Source organism: Odocoileus virginianus, chromosome 28 (assembly GCF_023699985.2).
Source record: "Odocoileus virginianus isolate 20LAN1187 ecotype Illinois chromosome 28, Ovbor_1.2, whole genome shotgun sequence".
NCBI lineage: Eukaryota > Metazoa > Chordata > Mammalia > Artiodactyla > Cervidae > Odocoileus > Odocoileus virginianus.
Genome location: NC_069701.1, coordinates 15,405,840 through 15,424,697, shown reverse-complemented (window position 1 = coordinate 15,424,697; position 18,858 = coordinate 15,405,840). Strand labels below are relative to the sequence as shown.

The 18,858-nt window shown below is 47.0% G+C and overlaps 1 protein-coding gene across 11 annotated transcripts in view; it reads right to left on the bottom strand.

Moving 5' to 3' along the window:
- TENM4 (teneurin transmembrane protein 4) overlaps positions 1-18,858 on the bottom strand; it is an 861,213-nt gene that overhangs the window by 117,102 nt on the left and 725,253 nt on the right. For 8 of the 11 annotated variants that reach the window (XM_070457221.1, XM_070457226.1, XM_070457220.1 and 5 more), the window contains 2 exons: positions 13,372-13,557; positions 5,315-5,341 (listed from right to left, as the gene is read on the bottom strand). In XM_070457221.1, the coding sequence (XP_070313322.1) occupies positions 5,315-5,341; positions 13,372-13,557 (213 nt within the window). The remainder of the gene's footprint in view (positions 1-5,314; positions 5,342-13,371; positions 13,558-18,858) is intronic. The other 3 variants (XM_070457224.1, XM_070457225.1, XM_070457228.1) reach the window with 1 other exon arrangement.

The following is an 18,858-nucleotide window of genomic DNA, read 5'->3' as shown; positions in this document are numbered from 1 at the left end:
GTGTCCGTTTCACACCATTCAATCCTAAATTTTTAATAAAAACAAAATCTTATAATAGAATGTGGACTTTGGAACGGGACAGAGCAGTTCAAATCCCAGTGCCACCATCTTACTTTGTTGTTGCAAAGTCATGTCTGACTCTGCGACCCCAGGGACTGTAGCCCGCCAGGCTCCTCTGTCCATGGGATTTCCCAGGCAAGAATACTGGAGTGGGCTGCAATTCCCTTCTCCAGGGAGTGGGTTGCCATTTCCTTCTCCAGGGGATCGTCTTGATCCAGGGTTTAAACCTGTTTCCTGCACTGGCAGCCAGTCTTGGGGAATCCCATGTAATGTTTGGCAAATCATTTAACTCTCCAAGTTCAGTTGTGTTATGTGTAAAATGGAGCTAATACCCAATCCAAAGGGTTGTTAAGAAGGTTAATGGGATAATGTATACTGATTATTTACCACAGTGGATAACACAGGGAGGCATTTAATAAGTGATAGCTGCTATTATTATTATTATTGGGCTTATTTGTTTTAACATTGTATTGGTCCAACTTCACTACAAAAATCACAAACCAGAAAATAACACTTTGCCAGTCCAAACTGTTCAACATTTGGGTCAAAAGCTATGGTCCTCATAAATACAAACCTTGCCAGAGAGAGCTGAGACAAACCCAGTGCTGCGGTCATGGGGTCAACACGCAGCTCAGCAGGAAGCAGTAGGATAGATGGGTTCAGGGCCCCTGAGTCCCAGCCCAGGCCCACCTGACTTTGCTAGTGCTCTGTCCTTCTCCTTGACAGCAACTGTCCCAAGCATACTTAAATGATTCATTTTGCAATAATTTAAGGTCTATTCCCTCCATTAGAATGTAACCTCCATAAAGGTAATTTTGGACCTAAACTAGTACCTTGCACAGAGCCAGTACTCCATATATTTGAGCTGAAAAGGATCAATGGATGAGGCGGGAGACCTAGGTTCTGCCTGCCTAACTTGTGGGATCTTGGCAAAGTAATTTGTCCTCTCTTGACCTCAATTTCCTCATCTATTGGGGTGGCCAAAAAGTTTATTTGGGTGTTTCCACAACATCTTACAGAAAAACCCAAATGAACTTTTTGGCTAACTCAATACGAAATGAAGATTTGGATGAGATGCTCTGTTAGGCTCTTCCAGCACCACCACCCAATAGAGAAGGTCAAAATAACCTCAAATTGGATAATTCTGTTCTTAATTTCAACAAACTTTACTTAACACCTATTGGATGCCAGGCATGCGTTAATTCTGGGGTATACACAGATGAGATAGAGCCTCTGCCCTCAATATTTTTATACTCTATTTATCTATTGTTGCCTTTTATCTTTTGTTCCAAGACAATTTAAGACAGGATGGGGCTTCCTTGGTGGCTCAGATGGTAAAGAATCTGCCTGAAATGCAGGAGACCCAGGTTTGATCCCTATCCCTATTTCCCTGAAGGAGGACATGGTAACCCACTCCAGTATTCTTGCTTGGAGAATCACCATGGGCAGAGGAGCCTGGCGGGCTACAGGCCACGGGGTTGCAAAGAGTCAGACACAACTGAGTGACTAACACTTTCACTTTTGTTCCAGGACAATTTAAAATGGGTCTTATCGCAATCAATGCTTCTGCAAGTGAATTATTTGAACTACCAGATCTATGAGTTCCTCAAAAGCAAACCTCTATAGTTAAATAAGTTTAGGAAACAATATATCCTATGTTCTCATCCTAGAAAGTCACACTAAACACATTAAAGCCTCTGGGGAGTCTTACAACATAGAAACCTGCGTATTAGATTATTGGAACATTTTCCAGTTTGACCTCAGAACTCCCAGCTGCCACCCCAACCATTTACAATCATGTGCAAAATTCTATTCCACAAAACCCTCTTTGGGAAGCCCTGCTCTCGTGAGCTCCGCTTAGCACACAGGGCCTGGTGCACACATTCTGTGCAGCTCTGAAACTGCCAGGAGGAGCCTGTATTCTCAGGGAGAGTCCACTCTACATAAAAAATCACAGGAATACTCTCTCCACGGTCAGTTTCTTTAAATGGACCAGTTTCTATCCTGAGGGTCTGCACTGTCCCACTGGTTTCAGAGACACCTGGAGTACCTGTGGCTTGAGTGAGGTTTGCTCTCATGTGGCAATTTGCTTCTGAGATCATCACACCCCTCATTAGCCAGCATAAACAGGCCTCCTGGGCGGTGGGGGGGGGAACCTGTTGACTTTCTTAAAGCAATACACCCTGCCTTACCTGTTGCTAAAACTCATCAATTCCATAACCCTGAAACACATCAATAATTCAGATAGCCCAACTGGCACTAACAATCCTCTCTGGAAGGATTCATACTGAGCATTTCCCAGAGCCCAAAATAATATAATTTTAAGGTTTAGAGAAGGGCTAAGCTTTTCAAAAGAAATAATGCATTTTGAATGACAAGGGGCTACTTTATTTCCAACCTCCTATTTAAGCCTATGAAGAAGACCCCTTTGAAGCTAGAAGACTTTCAGAATCCTTGAAGGTATTTAGTTTTTATTTATGTGGTAGAGGAGCTATATAACATACCTATCCCACTTATGTTTCTCGTTCTGGTCTTCTTGTATGTTTTCATCCCTACAGGCAGTTCTTCAGACAAGGGCACCATCATCTCTTACCTGGATGACAGCAACAGCCTCCTAATTGGTCTCTTTGCCCCTAAATGTTCCTTCTCAACTTTTCCCACAATATGGCCAGATCGATCCTTCCAAATCATAAATGTCAAAAAGTCATCTGCGCGCTGTTCAGTCGCTCACTCACGTCCGACTCTTTTGCAACCCCCATGGACTGCAGCCCACCAGGCTCCTCTGCCCATGGAATTTTCCCAGCAAGAACACTGAAGTGGGCTGCCATTTCCTTTTCCAGGGGATCTTCCCAACCCAGGGGTAGAATCTGCATCTCCTGCATTGGCAGGCAGATTCTTTGCCGCCTGAGAAGCCCCATCAAGTCAGTATCCTGCTTTTAAAAGCCTTCAGTGGCCTCTCATATGTTATGTTATGGCCCACAATTTTGGTCTATGGGGCCCTGCCTAAGGCGGGGAGGGCTCTCATTGCTAAGTGGCCGAGGGATGTCCTCTGTAGCAATGCTCATCATGTTTTGTTGGAACTATTTTTAGTGTTTCAGTGACAACATAATTTTAGTGATTTCTCTGGGAGGCCGGGGCCTCTTCTGTTGTGTGGCTCCACATTTCCTCACACTTAGGAAGAGGCCAATATACTTGGTGAGTGGCTGTTGTTTCTTCAGTGTCTACGAAGGCAAGGGGACAGAAAGAACAAAAGCTGGCTTGTCTTTGAACTGCAAAATACTCTACTCTGAAAAGTCCCAGGCTTACATATATCAGCCTCTGAATTCTTTTTTGGGAATTACTAGCACCCATTATACCAGAGAGCCAGTCCAATGGGGGCTTGGTGGAGAGCTAGATTTTTGGCAAGAAACATTTGTCTTTTAAAGTGACTTATGATTCATTGACCTAATCTAGCTCAAGGTTTGGTGAATATTTTCTGAACTACAGATCAGAACAGGTGGCTTGAGAGAGAATGTGGGTTACTTCCTGGTGAAGGTGTCAGCTTGGACGATGTGGTTTGGAGGAAAAAATGCTGGAAATTAATGGGACAGTCTTCATGACTATGACAGAAGAAAGAATATTGGAAATATGGATTAGGCCAGGAAATATAAAATTCTGGTTCTGCCACTTACTACAAGTGTGATCCAGGCTGGGCCACTCAACTTCTTCAACTTTAATTTCCTTTTCCAATCAAATGAGTATAATTCTATCTGTTCCCTTAAAAAAAATTCACAGGACTCACTCAAGACTCATGGATGTGGAAAAACTTCACATAGTAGGAAAAACATTCACCAAATAGATGGTGACATTATTAAACTTAATCCATCTTGAGGATTCCCCTGATGATGATCATGTGTGAAATGCCTATTTTAAAGAGGCTCAGAGGTGTGACTCCTTCTTGCTGCAATAATTTTATTCTTGGTTGAAGGCCAGTACGTAAAATTGAAGGAACCTTGCTTCTCAACACCAGGCATCCATTGGATAGGCCCCATAATCACCTTTGCTGTATTTGGCAGAGATATCCCAGTTGAAAAGCATTCAGTCATTTAGGTTGCCCTAAAATCCTTTCCATGAATTTTTAAACAGCAGTTGCTATCTCTTATTAAAAGCCAACTTAGTCTTTTTCTTTACAGTTTCAAAAATTAGCCTGGCTAATGAAGTCCTTCTCCAAATTAAGGGTGAGGTTAAGCGTATGATGATAAAACAGCACAGTTAACATTTACTGAGCACCCGTCCTGCCCACGTGCTGAACATTTTACATTCACTACTTTATTGGATTCTCATGCCAAGCCTATGAGGCAAGTTCTGTTATCAAGCTCATTTTATAAGGACTCTGAAGGGAAGGGAGGGAGGTCGGTCATTGAATTCATTAAGTGTTGGAGTTTAGATTCAAACTCAGGAAGTCTGACTCCAGAGTATGTGTCCTTAAGCACTGAGCATATATTTGGTTCCTGGTACTGTGTGAGGGCTTAAAGATAAAAAGATGAAGATGGCACGATATTTCTCCTCTGGGAGCTTGGAGCCTTTCTGGAGCACACATATCTGATCATTCAGAGACTTCTCATTAGAGCAGTGAGGGCTTTTTGCAAAATTAGGTACCATCTACTTAATGTAAATGGCAAGAATTACTTTGCCTGTAGGCAACACTCTGCAAAGATAAAACTTAACTAAGTCAGGTCTTCTCTGGAGAGGGGAAAAAAAAAAAATCCAAACAAACAGACCATTTACTCTCTGAGGTCAGGGGTCTGTTTTCCCCTCATTACTCCAGAGCCTGGCACAGTATCTAGTGGGAATGGAGTTCTTAAGATTTCTTAGGTGGCTCCAGGGTCTCTGTTGCTTCCTGTCTCAGACCACTCACCCTGGTTCCCAGCAACTTAATTCTGATGGACCAGGGGCCACAGGGATGGGCAGGGTGACATGAGATGGGGCAGAAAGGGTGTATGGGAAGGGAAGGATAACAGCATGATGGCAATGTCACAAACAGATTGAGCACTTGGGGGGTGGGGAAGAAGGATACTCCAGGTATATCAACCGTCTGGTGATCAAAACCCGCCCCCGGGGCAGTAGATGCTGCGACAAAGTCCGGGACGTGGCAGCATTGGGATGCCATGCTTAGACGGTACATGTGTATTTCTAGATGCACATTTCTTCTGTTATGCCCATACACAAACACACACACAAAGACAACTGGAAAATAGAGGAAGGAAGACCATACCTTTAACTACCCTATCCAGATAGTGCGCTTGGGAAATAAAAGACAGCACATTTAAGGTAGGATCCAGAAAGTGCAATACTGCCTGTCACACAACCATGCCGGGTGCTAAGGAGACAAAGGGGGCCGCACCCCACATTTGGGACAGACCTGCCAGGGAGAGGAAAATAAAACCAAAGACAGGACAACACGAGGGAGAAGTGGGGAGAGCAAGCACATTCTCCAGGAAGGGCCAAAAGGAACGTCAACCCACTCTGGGGTCCAGGCGTTTGGAAATGTGATCATATAAACAGGAGGACATGTGGATCAGGAAACTGGGAGGAGGGGGAGGATGGGAAGCTGCAAACGTGGCCATGCTCCTGATCCGTCAGCTTTATGGGAAACAGGCACTTTGTCTGCCCAGAGCACCATCCACCTTCCCTTCGCTGTGGGACGAGAGCGAGGGAGAAGCCTGTCTGGGCAGAGGTGCCCACAGAAGGTTGGGGTTCGGAGACAGGCAAGACGTGAGTCATCTCTGATATGCACTAGGGGAGTGGGCTGAGTCTTTGGCAAATATACTGCTAGCCTATCTGCTTGCCACTCTTGTATTTTCCATGGACACACGCGCCCACATGAATGCAGAATGCTTGGTGTTCTAAGTGAGATGTGTCTCTCCTTTGCGCCTCTTACACAGAAGGTGAGGTGCAGGTCAGTGGAGGTTGCTGTGAAAGAAAAGAAACCCTGACCCCTTCTCACTTCTGATGAACTCAAAAAGGTATTTAGAATGATGTATGCTTTGTTTTTCAGCACATACGCCATTGTTAATGATCATACATCACCACTGGGGGGTTATATTCAAGCAGTGAATTATTTGGCAATCTGAGGTTTTGCTTATTTGTGAGTGTGTTAAATGTTAGTTGCTCAGCTGTTTCCGATTCTTTGTAACCCCATGGACTGTAGCCCACCAGGCTCCTCTCTCCATGGAATTCTCCAGGCAAGAATGCTGGAGAGAGTTGCCGTGCCCTTCTCCAGGGGATCTTCCCTACCCAGGGACTGAACCCAAGTCTCCCGCATTGCTGGCAGATTCTTTACTGTCTGAGCCACCAAGGGAGCCTATTGGTGAGGATGGGTGTCAAATGTGGCTCTGAAATAAGCCTGCTATGCATATATGTGGGTGCCTGGCTGTGTGTCTGGAGCAGGGCAGACCTCTTCATCCCCAGCACACATCACACCATCTTACCTTCCCCATTAGGCTGTGGTCACAGCCTTTGGAGGGGTTTCCCTCACACCTCCCCCCCTACAGCTGCCTCATAAGTGCTCCCAGGGAGCCTGGGGAGACGGCCACCTCCTGAAGGGTTTTCAGCCAGGCTGGCCCCCACTCTTAGCTTGATGTCACATGTGAACCAGAAGTCCGTAAGGCAGGGCTCAGCTGCAGTGGTGAGGCCTTATCTGGAAGCCCTAGGGTTCTACAAACTGTGAGAACATCCTTACTCTCTTCATAAAAAAAAAAAAAAAAGCCTAAATTTTATGTTTTCAATCCTCTGGACAGGACAGATACTGTTGCTGTTCATCAATATATATTTGCCTCCAAAGGCTCATGGATGAAAGGCTATGTTCTAATAGTTCAGGCCTCCTTGTGGTCGGTGCTTCAAGATGAAATACGCTCCCAGAGGCTGCAGAGCCAAGTGGAAAATTGGGAAGCGAAGTTTAAATGGGTCTGCGTGCTTCCCCTTCATTCTCAAAGATCCTGCGGAGTCCATGTGCTGACAGGATGTAAGCAGGAAATGCGAAGGGGAGTGGTGTATTATGCAGGACCGAACAAACAAAACTGTGGATGGACAGACAGTGAAAAACAGGATCAGTCTGCACGGAAAAACAAGTCCAGGAAGCATATCTGGAGAAGGCGAACTCTTTCTTGATGCCTGGTGCTTTTGCAGCCTTCGTCTTAGTCAAGCTTGTTCGTCTAAGTTTGTAAAGTAATCTAAAATCGCTTAGAGGTCATCTCCCCGGATACGCCATCAGACAGCCATAACATATGGGATTTCATGGCTCAGCTGGTATTCTTAGCTTTCCGATCTGCAGAGTTCTGTGAAGGGTCCTAATCATATATTCCGGTTATAACTCTGAACCCAGCTACAGACGAGATAGAGTGAGCCTAGATGTCTCTCATAGGGCTGGCAAGGATGACACAGCTGGACGAGACACCACTGTTGGAATCCAAATGGCTATACAGCTGTGGAGCATCCATGTGGATGGAGCTCTCAGACAAGAAAAATGTCTCCAAACTCGATGGTGATATTCTGGCTCTGGTGATGAGTAAAGATTATATTCACTATGCAGACTAATCTCCCCAAGTTCAGGGGCTGACCTCAGAGAGCTCTTGCTCTCTCTTCCAATGTCATTTCATTTATAAGAACTACTTAGTAATAAAGTTCTCTATTAAGCATGTTTTTAGTACCTTGAACAAATGCTCACTAACTTCTTAGATACAGGCGGGAACGGCAGCCAGTGTAAGGGATGGAGGCAGACTCAGGTTGCAGTCAATACTGTGGGTTTCAGGAGACAAAAGTGGGCTCTACAAATCCTGAGATTCCTTCCCTACACAGAGACCTCAAGCCACACTGTGAATCTAAACGCTGATAATAGCCAGTCAACCCCAAGTCCAAGCAACACCAAGTCCAAGGGTTCTCTGGGCGCAGAACAGAGCTTTCTTGTCTCTGCTGAAAATCAAAGTGGTAACTGGGTCTTTGAAGTCCAATGTCATTTACTTATAAGAGGCATGTGCAGAAGTCCACACTGCTGTTTCTTTCACTGTTTGAAAATCTTGGAGCATATGCCCTTGAGTAGAGTTAATTAAAATTTCATTGTGATTTTAAAGCACTAACTGTAAGAAAACATGATGTCAAGTCCCTAGGCTTGCATTATGGATGGTGGATTCAGGGCTTCCCCAAATTCCTTCATCTTTTTCTTCCAGATTTTAGGAGGAAAACGACGGCAGTAGAATCATCTTCCTCTCAGATGATGATTATCTTTTCAACATTGCACACGATTCTCAAGCTTCTGCTATATTCCTGTCACTATGCAAGAAACTGGAGACCATGGAAGCACACAGTTATTTATAAGACAAGTTCTGGGCCTTTGGCAGGAGGGAACTCTGTGAGGTCTTAGTTCTCTTTAGTATTTCTATGACCTGCGACATGAAAGCTTCTTTCCTTTGCTTGCTTGTATCAATGGAAGTTTCTAAACATTTCTCTTGAGATAATCCCAATAAGCTTCAGGGGTCCCTTATCAAAGGCTGTGAAGAACATGGCAAGAAGCTTTTTCACTCTTATCCTCCAGGAGCCTCAGCTGACTCTTAATGGTTGTATCATGGGTATGTGTTAGGTCAGATGAAACAAGGATCACTATGGTAGGTGATGATAACTGGGGTGGTTATAGTCATCTGAACTTCTTTCAGATGGATGACAGATCATCCAAGAGATATTCTTGTTAAGTTCTTAGATACGTTAATGCTCTTCTCTCTTTGGATAAAGGATCAGTGAGGAGTAAGTAGCCCATGGCACCCACCCTGAAAGGGACTCACAGAGCCCACTAATTGGTCTCCAGTTTCCCACTGCTATCACATGTGGGCTGAGAGCTCCCAGGACCATCAACCAATCAAGCTCCTGTTCTGATAATGTGGGGGCAGATCCCTGTCCATGTCCTCTTTCTCCTTGTCAGTGTTTGTCCTGCAACTCCTGGGTCCTGATGTGAGAGCATGCCTTTGAGGAGGCAGAAGGCAGGAGGAGAAGGGGATGGCAGAGGATGAGATGGTTGGATGGCATTACCAACTCGATGGACATGAGTTTGTGCAAGCTCCGGGAGTTGGTGATGGACAGGGAAGCCTGGCATGTTGTAGTTCATGGGGTCGCAAAGAGTCGGACATGATTGAGGGACTAAACTGTAAGCAAAGGATTATCTCACAGACGCAGATATCTTATAAGTGCTTGTGAGTCCTCTTGCTTGAGGACTGTCTGATAACACAAAAGAAACTCAAGGGCGAGCATTCAAAAGTGGACAAAGGACTCCAGAAGTTTGTGTGGGCTTCCTTTATAATTCCTCTGCATCGTGAAGTCTGGCTTTGTTCACTCCAGTAATTGCATCATCCCAGTATTATTTTGATCTTTACTCCCAGAGGGGGATTTGTTTAAGAATCAGGATTTATAGGACTGGACAGCTCTCTTGAAGCCTAGTAAATAATTCTGTATATCTGGCATTTTGAACAATCACAGCTTTGGGGTCAAGGTTGGAATTTTACAAATGTAATCAGAAGCTAGCATTTCCCACATGTGTTTTGGGACTTTCTAGTCAAGGGAAATGAATAAAGTAACCATCACAGAAATGATCCAAAATGTTGATGTTTTCAAATAAATAGTAAAAATTAAGCACCTTCTTAAATTTAGCTATGATTTTCAGCTTTCTCTAATGAAATAGGAGGTCAAGCCCCAGACTTAAAAGACCCATAAAATTCTTGGAAAAGATGTCCAAAAATATGCTTTTGGTGACTCTGTCTTGACCATATACTTGAGAAATGAATCCACGACACATCCTACCTTAACCTCTGGACTAGGGAAACTGGGTTCCATTTACACTAGGGTGTATTAGAAACAAGTAAGTGAGAGTGAAAAGGAAAATACCCCTTTTTATTTTTAGGAGCAGGTGATGATGGATGTGCAGGTCTGTAGGCAGGGGAGGAGGGGCTGGAATGCCAGTGTCCCTGCAGGCCTCCCCCAGCCCTCTGCATCCTGAGATCTGAGATTCATAGATGGAGAAACTGAAGCCCCCAGCGACCATGTGGTCTGTCCATGGTGCTTCTTCACCAAGACCTTTCTTGAAGATGCAGAGAGATGGATAATTCCTAACATAAAGAATTAAGATCCAAAATATTCTTGCTTTCTGACGAGAACATTGTCATTAAAGAGGATGCCACTGCCAAATTTCCTTTCATTCTGAAACTAATCTATCAAAAAAAAAAAAGTAGTTTCCATAAAAGAAAAGGTGGACCCAGATCTCCAAAAGGAGATACTTAATTTCTGCTATATAATCTACTCTGGAAAATGTCACTGCGTTAAGAAGGTTCTCATGCTGGGGACTTGTCATAAGGCGTTCAGACTTGTCTTACTCTTTCATGCTGTTTATTAGGTAATCAAGTCATTCTTTCCTGTTTATGGAAGGCAGGAGTGTGCAAATAAACAGTCTGCTCTCTTTGGCGCCCACTGCATGGAGGTGTCTGAATCAGCATTGTGGATCCTGGCCTTTTCTCTGGTGTAAGACAAAACCACACTGCAACATAGGAACTAGCTGTGCTATAATGAACCCTCATACAATAAGGAAGCCTGATTACAAGAGAAAATTTAACATTTTGAATTTCTAACTTTTCGCACCAGTAGTTTTTGCTTTTCCTAAATGATCCTCACAGGGAGTGTAGTTCCCTGGAAATATAAGAAAGTGCTTCTTGTTGCCACTAAAGATTAAAGAGAGGCTTCTCCATCTCGTTTCTGTTCTGAAAAGAAAAAAGAAGGCACCACCATTGTCGCCCTCCTTTGCATCCCGCACCCCTTCCCTCCTACCGACAAGGTTACTGGAGGGTTCCTTTGGCACTAGGGTGTTGAGTTTCTGGCAGGAATGCAGCTGGCCACAGGCGAGACGCACAGAGGGCAAGTTGCCATGCGGGGAGACGAGACAGGGACAAAGGAGACGCTCACCACACAATGACAGGTAATAGGATTCCGAGCCAACGTCCTTTCATCTGAGCCACTATGACTAGCCCATTGCTTCTTCAATGTCCTGTGACATTTTCTGGTATTTATGACTGTCAACCTTCCTCCTGAATCATGTGCACTTTTACCTTGATGTATTTCTTATCTGGAGGGGAAACAGCATCTGCAATCCCAAGGTGGAATTTGTTCTTACAGAGTGACAGCCGGGTGTGCAGGGGGAGGTGGGAGGGCCTGCTTTGACTTCTTGGCATCCAAACAAAGGGATGCTCTTCAAGCTGGGCCGATGAACATCCAAGAGATGCTAGATGGAGCACCGCCCGCCCCCAAGCCTTTCCATGAATCATCCGTGACCGGATGAGGGGAGACTTTCCCTAAATCCCTCGTCATTTGACTCAGATGAGATGCTTTAATCTTATAAAAGTCTGACATCCATAAACCTTGTGCAACTTGGTGGGGTGAGCTGAGGACTCTGTAAGCAAGTGAGAGAAAACATAATGCGCTCTCTGTGGGCTCTGATTTTGGTTTTAATAAGCACGGGTCCCCTTCCGGGCTGGGAGGCTAAGAGGTCAGCTTGTCCTTAGTCATGCAGAAAAGCGAAGGTGAAGGGGGAGCAGAGTTTAAAGAAGCGGGTGGGCCTCCAGAGTGATTAGGGCCGCTTCTCTTTCAGGGCGTGTCCAGGGCTGTCATGAGATAGGATGACTCTGACAGAAAGAAGCCACCCGGAGGCGCACAGGGGGTTAACGCGGCACGTTCTGCTATGGAAAAGCAGGCCAGGCTGCTGGCAGCAGCGGAGGCAGCTTTGCGCCTGGTAGGAGCACTGGCTGGCAAACTAACGGCGGGACTCTGAGCACCACTGGAGTAGGAGGGCCCCGCCTCTGGGAAGGACAAGAGCCAGAGGCCTCTGCAGAAAACCCGGGCTTTCACCGAAGCTCAGAACACCAAGCCTCAAGTTCCCGTTCTACCTCTTAACGGTTAAGTGTAGGCCTCGGGTCCCTGCAGAGGAGGGGGTAATACATGTGCCTTCACAGGGTGATGGCTGGGTGTATGAAATGATGCAGTTAAAAGCCCTTAGCACAGAGCTGGCCACACTGTAAACACTCAAATATCAGAAGCCATTATTATTGATGTTAATAAGTATAAGGCATTCCAGAGCCATTTATAAACAGAGCGATGGGGTGGGGGCGGACATGATCAATAAAAATTAATTTCAGGCTATAAAACAGAAGGAATGAAGCCTTAAAAAAAAGACATGAAATAAGAGGGAGCTCCGTTTGTTCAAAATTCCTTCATCCCTCAAAATCTTTGGGGCTTGCCTCCCAGTTTCTGTAAGACTCAGGAGGGGACTTTCAGGGTTGGAGAGGCACTCAGCGTCCTGCCTCCTAAAGCCATGTGCTCACCATCTGATCACAGATTCTTTCTTTAAAAAAAAAAAAAATGGAAGGGGAAGAAGTTAAAACACACATACACAAACCAGTTGATTCAATAAGGACGTTTTGGTGAGTGTTCATTCCAGGATAATAAACCAAGCAAACGTCTGGCTGTGTTTAAAATCAACAAAACCAGCAGGAAAGGCAGAAAGAAGGGAATGGAGTGATCAGCTTGTTTTGAAAGCTGCCAACAGTGCTGCTTCAGCAGGGGCTGGTGCTGAGGAGCCCCCTGGAGAGGGGAAAGGAGACAAAGGCAGGCAGGACGGAAGCCGAGGACAGGAGTGGGGGGGGACCCCAGGCCTAATGGGCTGCAGATGTGGCCTGGGGCCTGCGGGAAGCTTCCTCTAGGACTCCAGGCCTCTCCGGGAGTACTGGCCTAGGAGGCCATGGCGGGGAGGGGTCAGTGCTAGAACAAAGACCTCCCATCCAGACCATAAATCTGATTTAATGGGCTACATGTAATAAGCAGTACGATGCGCCAGCCTGTGCTCAGCTCTTTATGTGCATGCTTGCCCCTGTTTCACAGGTGAGCAAACTGAGGCTGCCAGAGACACTTAGCCCTTGCTCACAGTTGCTCAGTGGTAGAGTCATCGGCCTCATTCTTCAACCCCAGCTCCTTAACACACAGCTGTCATCCATTTGGCCTGGGCAGGGTGAGCCCCAGGGTATGTTACTGGCTGGTTGAGACCCGGGAAATGCAGAGTGGGAGGGAAAAGGTTCCAAATCCCCCAACGGTGAATTCAAATCCAACTGCTGTCTAGGACCAGCCGACCATAATGTCGTCGGATGAAAGGACTTTCGGCCCAGCTCCCGCATGCGATGGGGGCCCCCCCGGAGTGCCCGGCAGAGGCAGGCGGCGTGCGGCCCCCACGGAGGCCCGGCCCGGCCCTCCTACCGATGGTGCAGTGCTCGCCGTTCCAGCCCGGGCTGCACTCGCACTTGCCGTCGCGGCAGGTCCCGTGCTCCGCGCAGCGCGGGTGGCAGGCGCGCTGGTCGCATGCCGCCCCCATCCAGCCGTCCTCGCAGCGGCACGCGCCCCCCACGCAGACGCCATGGCCCCCGCAGTCGGCAGCGCAGATCTCTGTGGGGCGGGGAGGAGAGAGAACAGGCACTGAGCGAGTTTTTCTGGGGAACAAGCGTCACACTTGGCTCCCCTCCGCCGGCCTCCGTGAGCCGGCAGGGTTCCGGAGGCTCGGGGCTAATCCCTGTGGACAAGGACCCCCTGAAAGAATAGTTCTCCCGGCGGAGGCCTGTCCCCAGCCCCCCACCTCATCAAAACAGGATGGGCTGCAGGCCTCTGCCCTCTTTGCTTTTCCCTGTGGCCAGCCTGTCCCCACTTTTGTGCCTGCTGCTTCCAAAAGGGACCGGCCTTCGGAACAGATGTGAGGGAAAGTCAGATTTAATTAAAAACCAGTTATGTGTGAAAACACAGTGAGGATGAGTCCCTGATCGCCAAGTCAAGTGCTTGTGGGTTTGGCTGGGGTGTGTGAGGGGTCCGGGGCTTGCGTTTCACTCCAGCCTTGACTCTAATTGAGGTGGGATGAAAGGGAGGTTGGCTCTCCCGCACCCCGTGGGGGTAACTCTGAGTGGCTGTTCTGGGCTTTTGCTGGGTTTATGCTTTGTTCTCTTGCCCATGGCTTCACCGCAACTCTAAGAGCCATCGAAATGGCCTCTCCCATTCAAACCAGTACTGGCTTGGGGGTGGGGGCACTTCACAGCCAGAGTGGAGTTGCCCAGCCCTTCACAAAGGCCGGACTGTGAGATGATGCAGAACACACACACGACCTAATTCACAAGCCCCCTGGGCTTAGGCCAGCGGCAGCTTCACGGTTCCACAGGCAGAGGCTGTACAGGCTCTGAAAACAACTGCTTTTTAGGAAACCGGTTGAACAACTGGGGCCCTTGGTGCTCTTGACCAGGGCTGTGATGGAGACCTTGATTTGATTCTGTGCCTTGTGGCCCAATGTTCTTCAAAAGAAAATCCCAACACCTTTAATTTCTTTCAAATTAGACTGACTGACACCGCATCAAGTTGCATTTGCCCATTACCCCTTCCAACCTGTATTCTGGATTTCAAAGTTACTAACAGTATAACTACTTTTGAAAAAGGAAAGAAAATAAAATTAGATCTCAGAGGCTTAGAGCTTTGATCTTAATCTACAAGGCAATGGCTAAAATGTTCAAGTGAAAAGGAGAGTGAAAAAGCTGGCTTAAAACTCAACATTCAAAAAACGAAGATCATGGCATCCGATCCCATCACTTCATGGCAAATAGATGGGAAAACAATGGAAACAGTGAGAGACTTTATATTCTTGGGCTTCAAAATCACTGCACATGGTGACTATAGTCATGAAATTAAAAGATGCTTGCGCCTTGGAAGAAAAGTTATGACCTAGACAGCATATTAAAAAGCAGAGACATTACTGATAAAGGTCCATCTAGTCAAAGCTACGGATTTTCCGGTAGTCATGTGTGGATGTGAGAGTTGGACCATAAAGAAAGCTGAGCACTGAAGAATTGACGCTTTTGAACTGTGGTGTTGGAGAAGACTCTTGAGAGTCCTTTGGACTGCAAGAAGATCAAGCCAGTCCATCCTAAAGGAAATCAGTCTGAATATTCACTGGAAGGACTGATGCTGAAGCTGAAACTCTAATACTTTGGCCGCTTGATGTGAAGAACTATTTCACTGGAAAAGACCCTTATGCTGGGAAAGACTGAAGGCAGGAGGAGAAGGGGATGACAGAGAATGAGATGGTTGAATGTCATCACTGACTTGATGGACATGAGTTTGAGCAAGCTCTGGGAGTTGGTGATGGACAGGGACGCCTGGCGTGCTGCAGTCCACAGGGTCGCAGAGAGCTGGACACAACTGAGTGACTGAACTGAACTGCAAAATGTTCAAGAGTTTAAAAAAAGAAAACAACAGTAAGAGTGTCAGTCTGTGGGGTGTTCCTACGCCTGACATCTTGCCCAGCAAACTAGCTGGACAGGGAGGGAGTGCCTATGGTACCACACCAGGTTTCTCGGCTACACAGAGGACAGAGGCTGCTCTAAAATGTGAGGAAAGAGACCTGACCGGGAGCCAGGGGATTTGGTCTCTATGCCAGGTTCAGGAGCAGAAGCTTTGTGACCCTGGTCAGGTTCCTTGACTTTGCTGGTGATGCTGCCTTGCAGCATTTCTACTGCCCATCAGGGCCAGTAGAAGTGGACAATGAAAAAAAAAAGTGGACAATGGAAGGCGGTGTGGCAAGATCACTAACTCGAGAAAGATTTCTCAGGACAGTGATGGATGTCACTGGATGTCTAAGGACTGGGTTTGCAAGGTTCATGCCTGCTCAGCCACTGATCTACTGTGTGACCTTGGGGAGGTCACCTGCCCTGTCTGGGTGTCAGCTTCCTCACTGACTGCAGGGGGAACCAGACGGCAACTGAGACTGTGGGAGTCTCCGATGTAAACATCCTCCATGTTACACAGCATCATCCATCCCCAGGGCTGGGCCCCCTCCTCCTCTGAGAAGTCTCCCACGATTCACCCTGCAGTGGTTGTCTTGCTCTGTGCCTTTCCAGATGACATGGTAGACTGCTCTTCCATTTCTGTGTGTTTCACTGTCGGATGCAGGACACCCTGAGGCTGGATGAATTCTGATCGCCTCTAGGCCTGATACCCAGGATAGTTCTTGGCACAGAAAGACCCTTAATTAAGGTTTGTTGGCTAACAAATCTGTGCATGCCTGTGGTTACCGGTGCCAAAGAATTTAAAACAGTTCAGGTACACCCTGCTCAGCCTGGCTGTCAGTCAGTCCAGGCCTGTCTGTCTGCTGTGAAAACTCCCTGAGTGAGGGTGCGGCCGTGGAGCAGTGTCAGGACAGCCAGCAGCCCTCTAGGAAGGGGGCTTTCTCAAGATGTTCTTCAAGCTTCCTTCCCTTCTTGCTCCCACGGACAGCGTGTTGGACTTCCCTCAAGATGAAGACTGACAGTCTCGGGTCCCTGGGTCTCCCCGTGTCTCGAGTCTGAAATTTCAACCCCTACGGCATAGCGCTGCAAGGAAATCCACCCAGGTGCCTCCGGAGGCGGGCCTGCACTCAGGGCTGGCAGAGACCTTGACCTGAGAGCTTGAGGGAAGGTCAGCTTAGCCTTCATTTGGGTTTACTCAGCGCATTTTCCAGGTGGCAGTTTATGGTGTGAAAGTAAACTGCAAACAATGCTTCTATTCATTGAGGTGTGGGCCTGGAGAGGGACAGGCTGTATGGGCCAAAGCCTTGGTGTCAGGGGCCGTGGGGCACTTAGAGGTCACGGGGTTGAGAGAAAGGAGGCAGGTCTTCCCCAGCATTTGAGGGTCTCACTTCAGGCCCTCGCTACTGGGTAGTTCATTCTTTTACTAATTAACCTGGAGGCAGTGTGCATGAAAGAGCTAAAGACTTGGGATCAGGTATGACTCCAAAGCTTGGTTCTGCCCATTGTAACCTTAGACAGCTGATTCAATTGCTCTGAGCTTTATTTCCTTCCTCTGCAAAATGGGAATGATGACAGCACCCATGCCAGAGGGGACACAGCCCTGATGTACAGTTTATCCTGATTCCTTTATTCTTCCAGTAATAGCCTGCCTGCTTTGTGCCAGAAACTGTGCCTGGTGCTAGGGACAGAGCTTGACAGGACACAGTCTCTGCCTCCAGGAGATCGTTGAGCAGACAAAGCACAAACTGATTGCTAAGATCATCTGAGTAATTTACAGCTGTTACTCACTTCAGCACCTTTCTGCTTCTGTGCAATGAATAAAGAATCCTGGATCTTAGGATCGGACAGACTCGGGATCTGTTCTTGGCTTTGTCCCTTACTGGCTGGGTAATCTTCAAGGTGCCAGTTATGCAATTCACTAAATCTCTATTTCATTTCTGTAAAATGAGGATAAATAATTCCCACTTCACCAACCTTAGAGGGCTGGTGTTAGATCAAATGAGATAATGTGGGGGAAAGTCACTTCTGGCTTAATACCGTAACACTTATATCAGGTTTTACAGTGTACAAAGCCCTCTTTGCGTACAGTTCCTCAATTAACTATCACAGCAATGCTTTGTGAACACCTGGCTATTCTCCTTCCAAGAGGTGAGGCTCCTGAGACCCAGAGAGCATTAGGGGATTCAACAAGGTCGAGTGTTTCTCTGGTCCTTTCGCCTCATTCTGACAATCCTCAGCACACCGCTGCAGGACGGACATTTCACAGATGTGGAGACTGAGACCCAGATTGGACAGGGGCCAGCTCTCCTCCGAGCGCACCTTCTGGTTCTTCCAGAAGATGTCCCCCGTTTCTGGCCCTGTTGCTCATCCTTCGTTACGTTCAGGCCAGACCCTGGCTGTGTGTGAAATGCAGTGAGATTCTCTAGGCAGAGTTTCCCCATCAGTTGGACGCACTTTTCTCCTCTGTAGACCGTAGGGGTGATCCTCCAAACAAAATGGTCAGTATCCACTGACCACCAGCTTACACAAGACATGCTGCCCTGGCGCAAAGCTGAGGCTGCCTGGTGGCTGGGCACCCCTCCCTCAGTCCTTCTACAAGCTGGGCTGTGAGCTCTTGCACGTTTTAATGGAAGGGGCCCGAATGGGGTGACTTTGATGTTTATGGGGTGCTAGCTGATGGCAACACAACCTGTCAGGGCTGAGGTTCTCCTCTGAAGATGGGCTTCCTGCCTGAGTGCAGGAGACCTGCTGCCTCGTGGAGGGAGCGGAAACCTGAGACACTACTTTCTTATTCAGCCTCAAGAGGTAGGCCCATTGTTATGCTTTTATATTCCTCTATTATTATTATTTTTTCTCCTTGAAATAAAAGGAACTGCTTTGCTTTTCCTTTTCCAGTTCTGCATTGGCATCAAAGCAGATATAACTTCCCAGAGTGGTTGGTGCAAACCAAACAGAATGATGCGAAAGAATCTGCTTTGACCTCTCCTGCACCTTTTACATAATGTAAGTGGCACTCTGTGAGCTTCTGGTCAGAGCTCCTAAATCTCAGGTTTCCTTGGTTGTAAACTGTGGATGTCACTGACTACTGCAGAGACTTGTTTGCTGAATTTCTTTGCTCCCAGCAGGCACTGGGGATCCAATGGTGTGCATGACAGACACGGCTCTTTTTCCTGACTCTAAGAAGAGACATCGTAGCATGGCAGATGGATGGAACCTAATGAAATTAAATGAGTTAAGATGAATGGAAGCTTCACTTCCAGCATGGAGCCTGGCACACAGTCAGGATATAAACTGCACACACATATTCATATAAGAAAGGAAACGGGCTGTGGTGGCAATGGGGTTCAGATGTGAATTCTGACTTATGTAACATATCTGCCACAAGCAAGCATTTGATAAAGGCTAGGTGACAATCACGTGATTAACA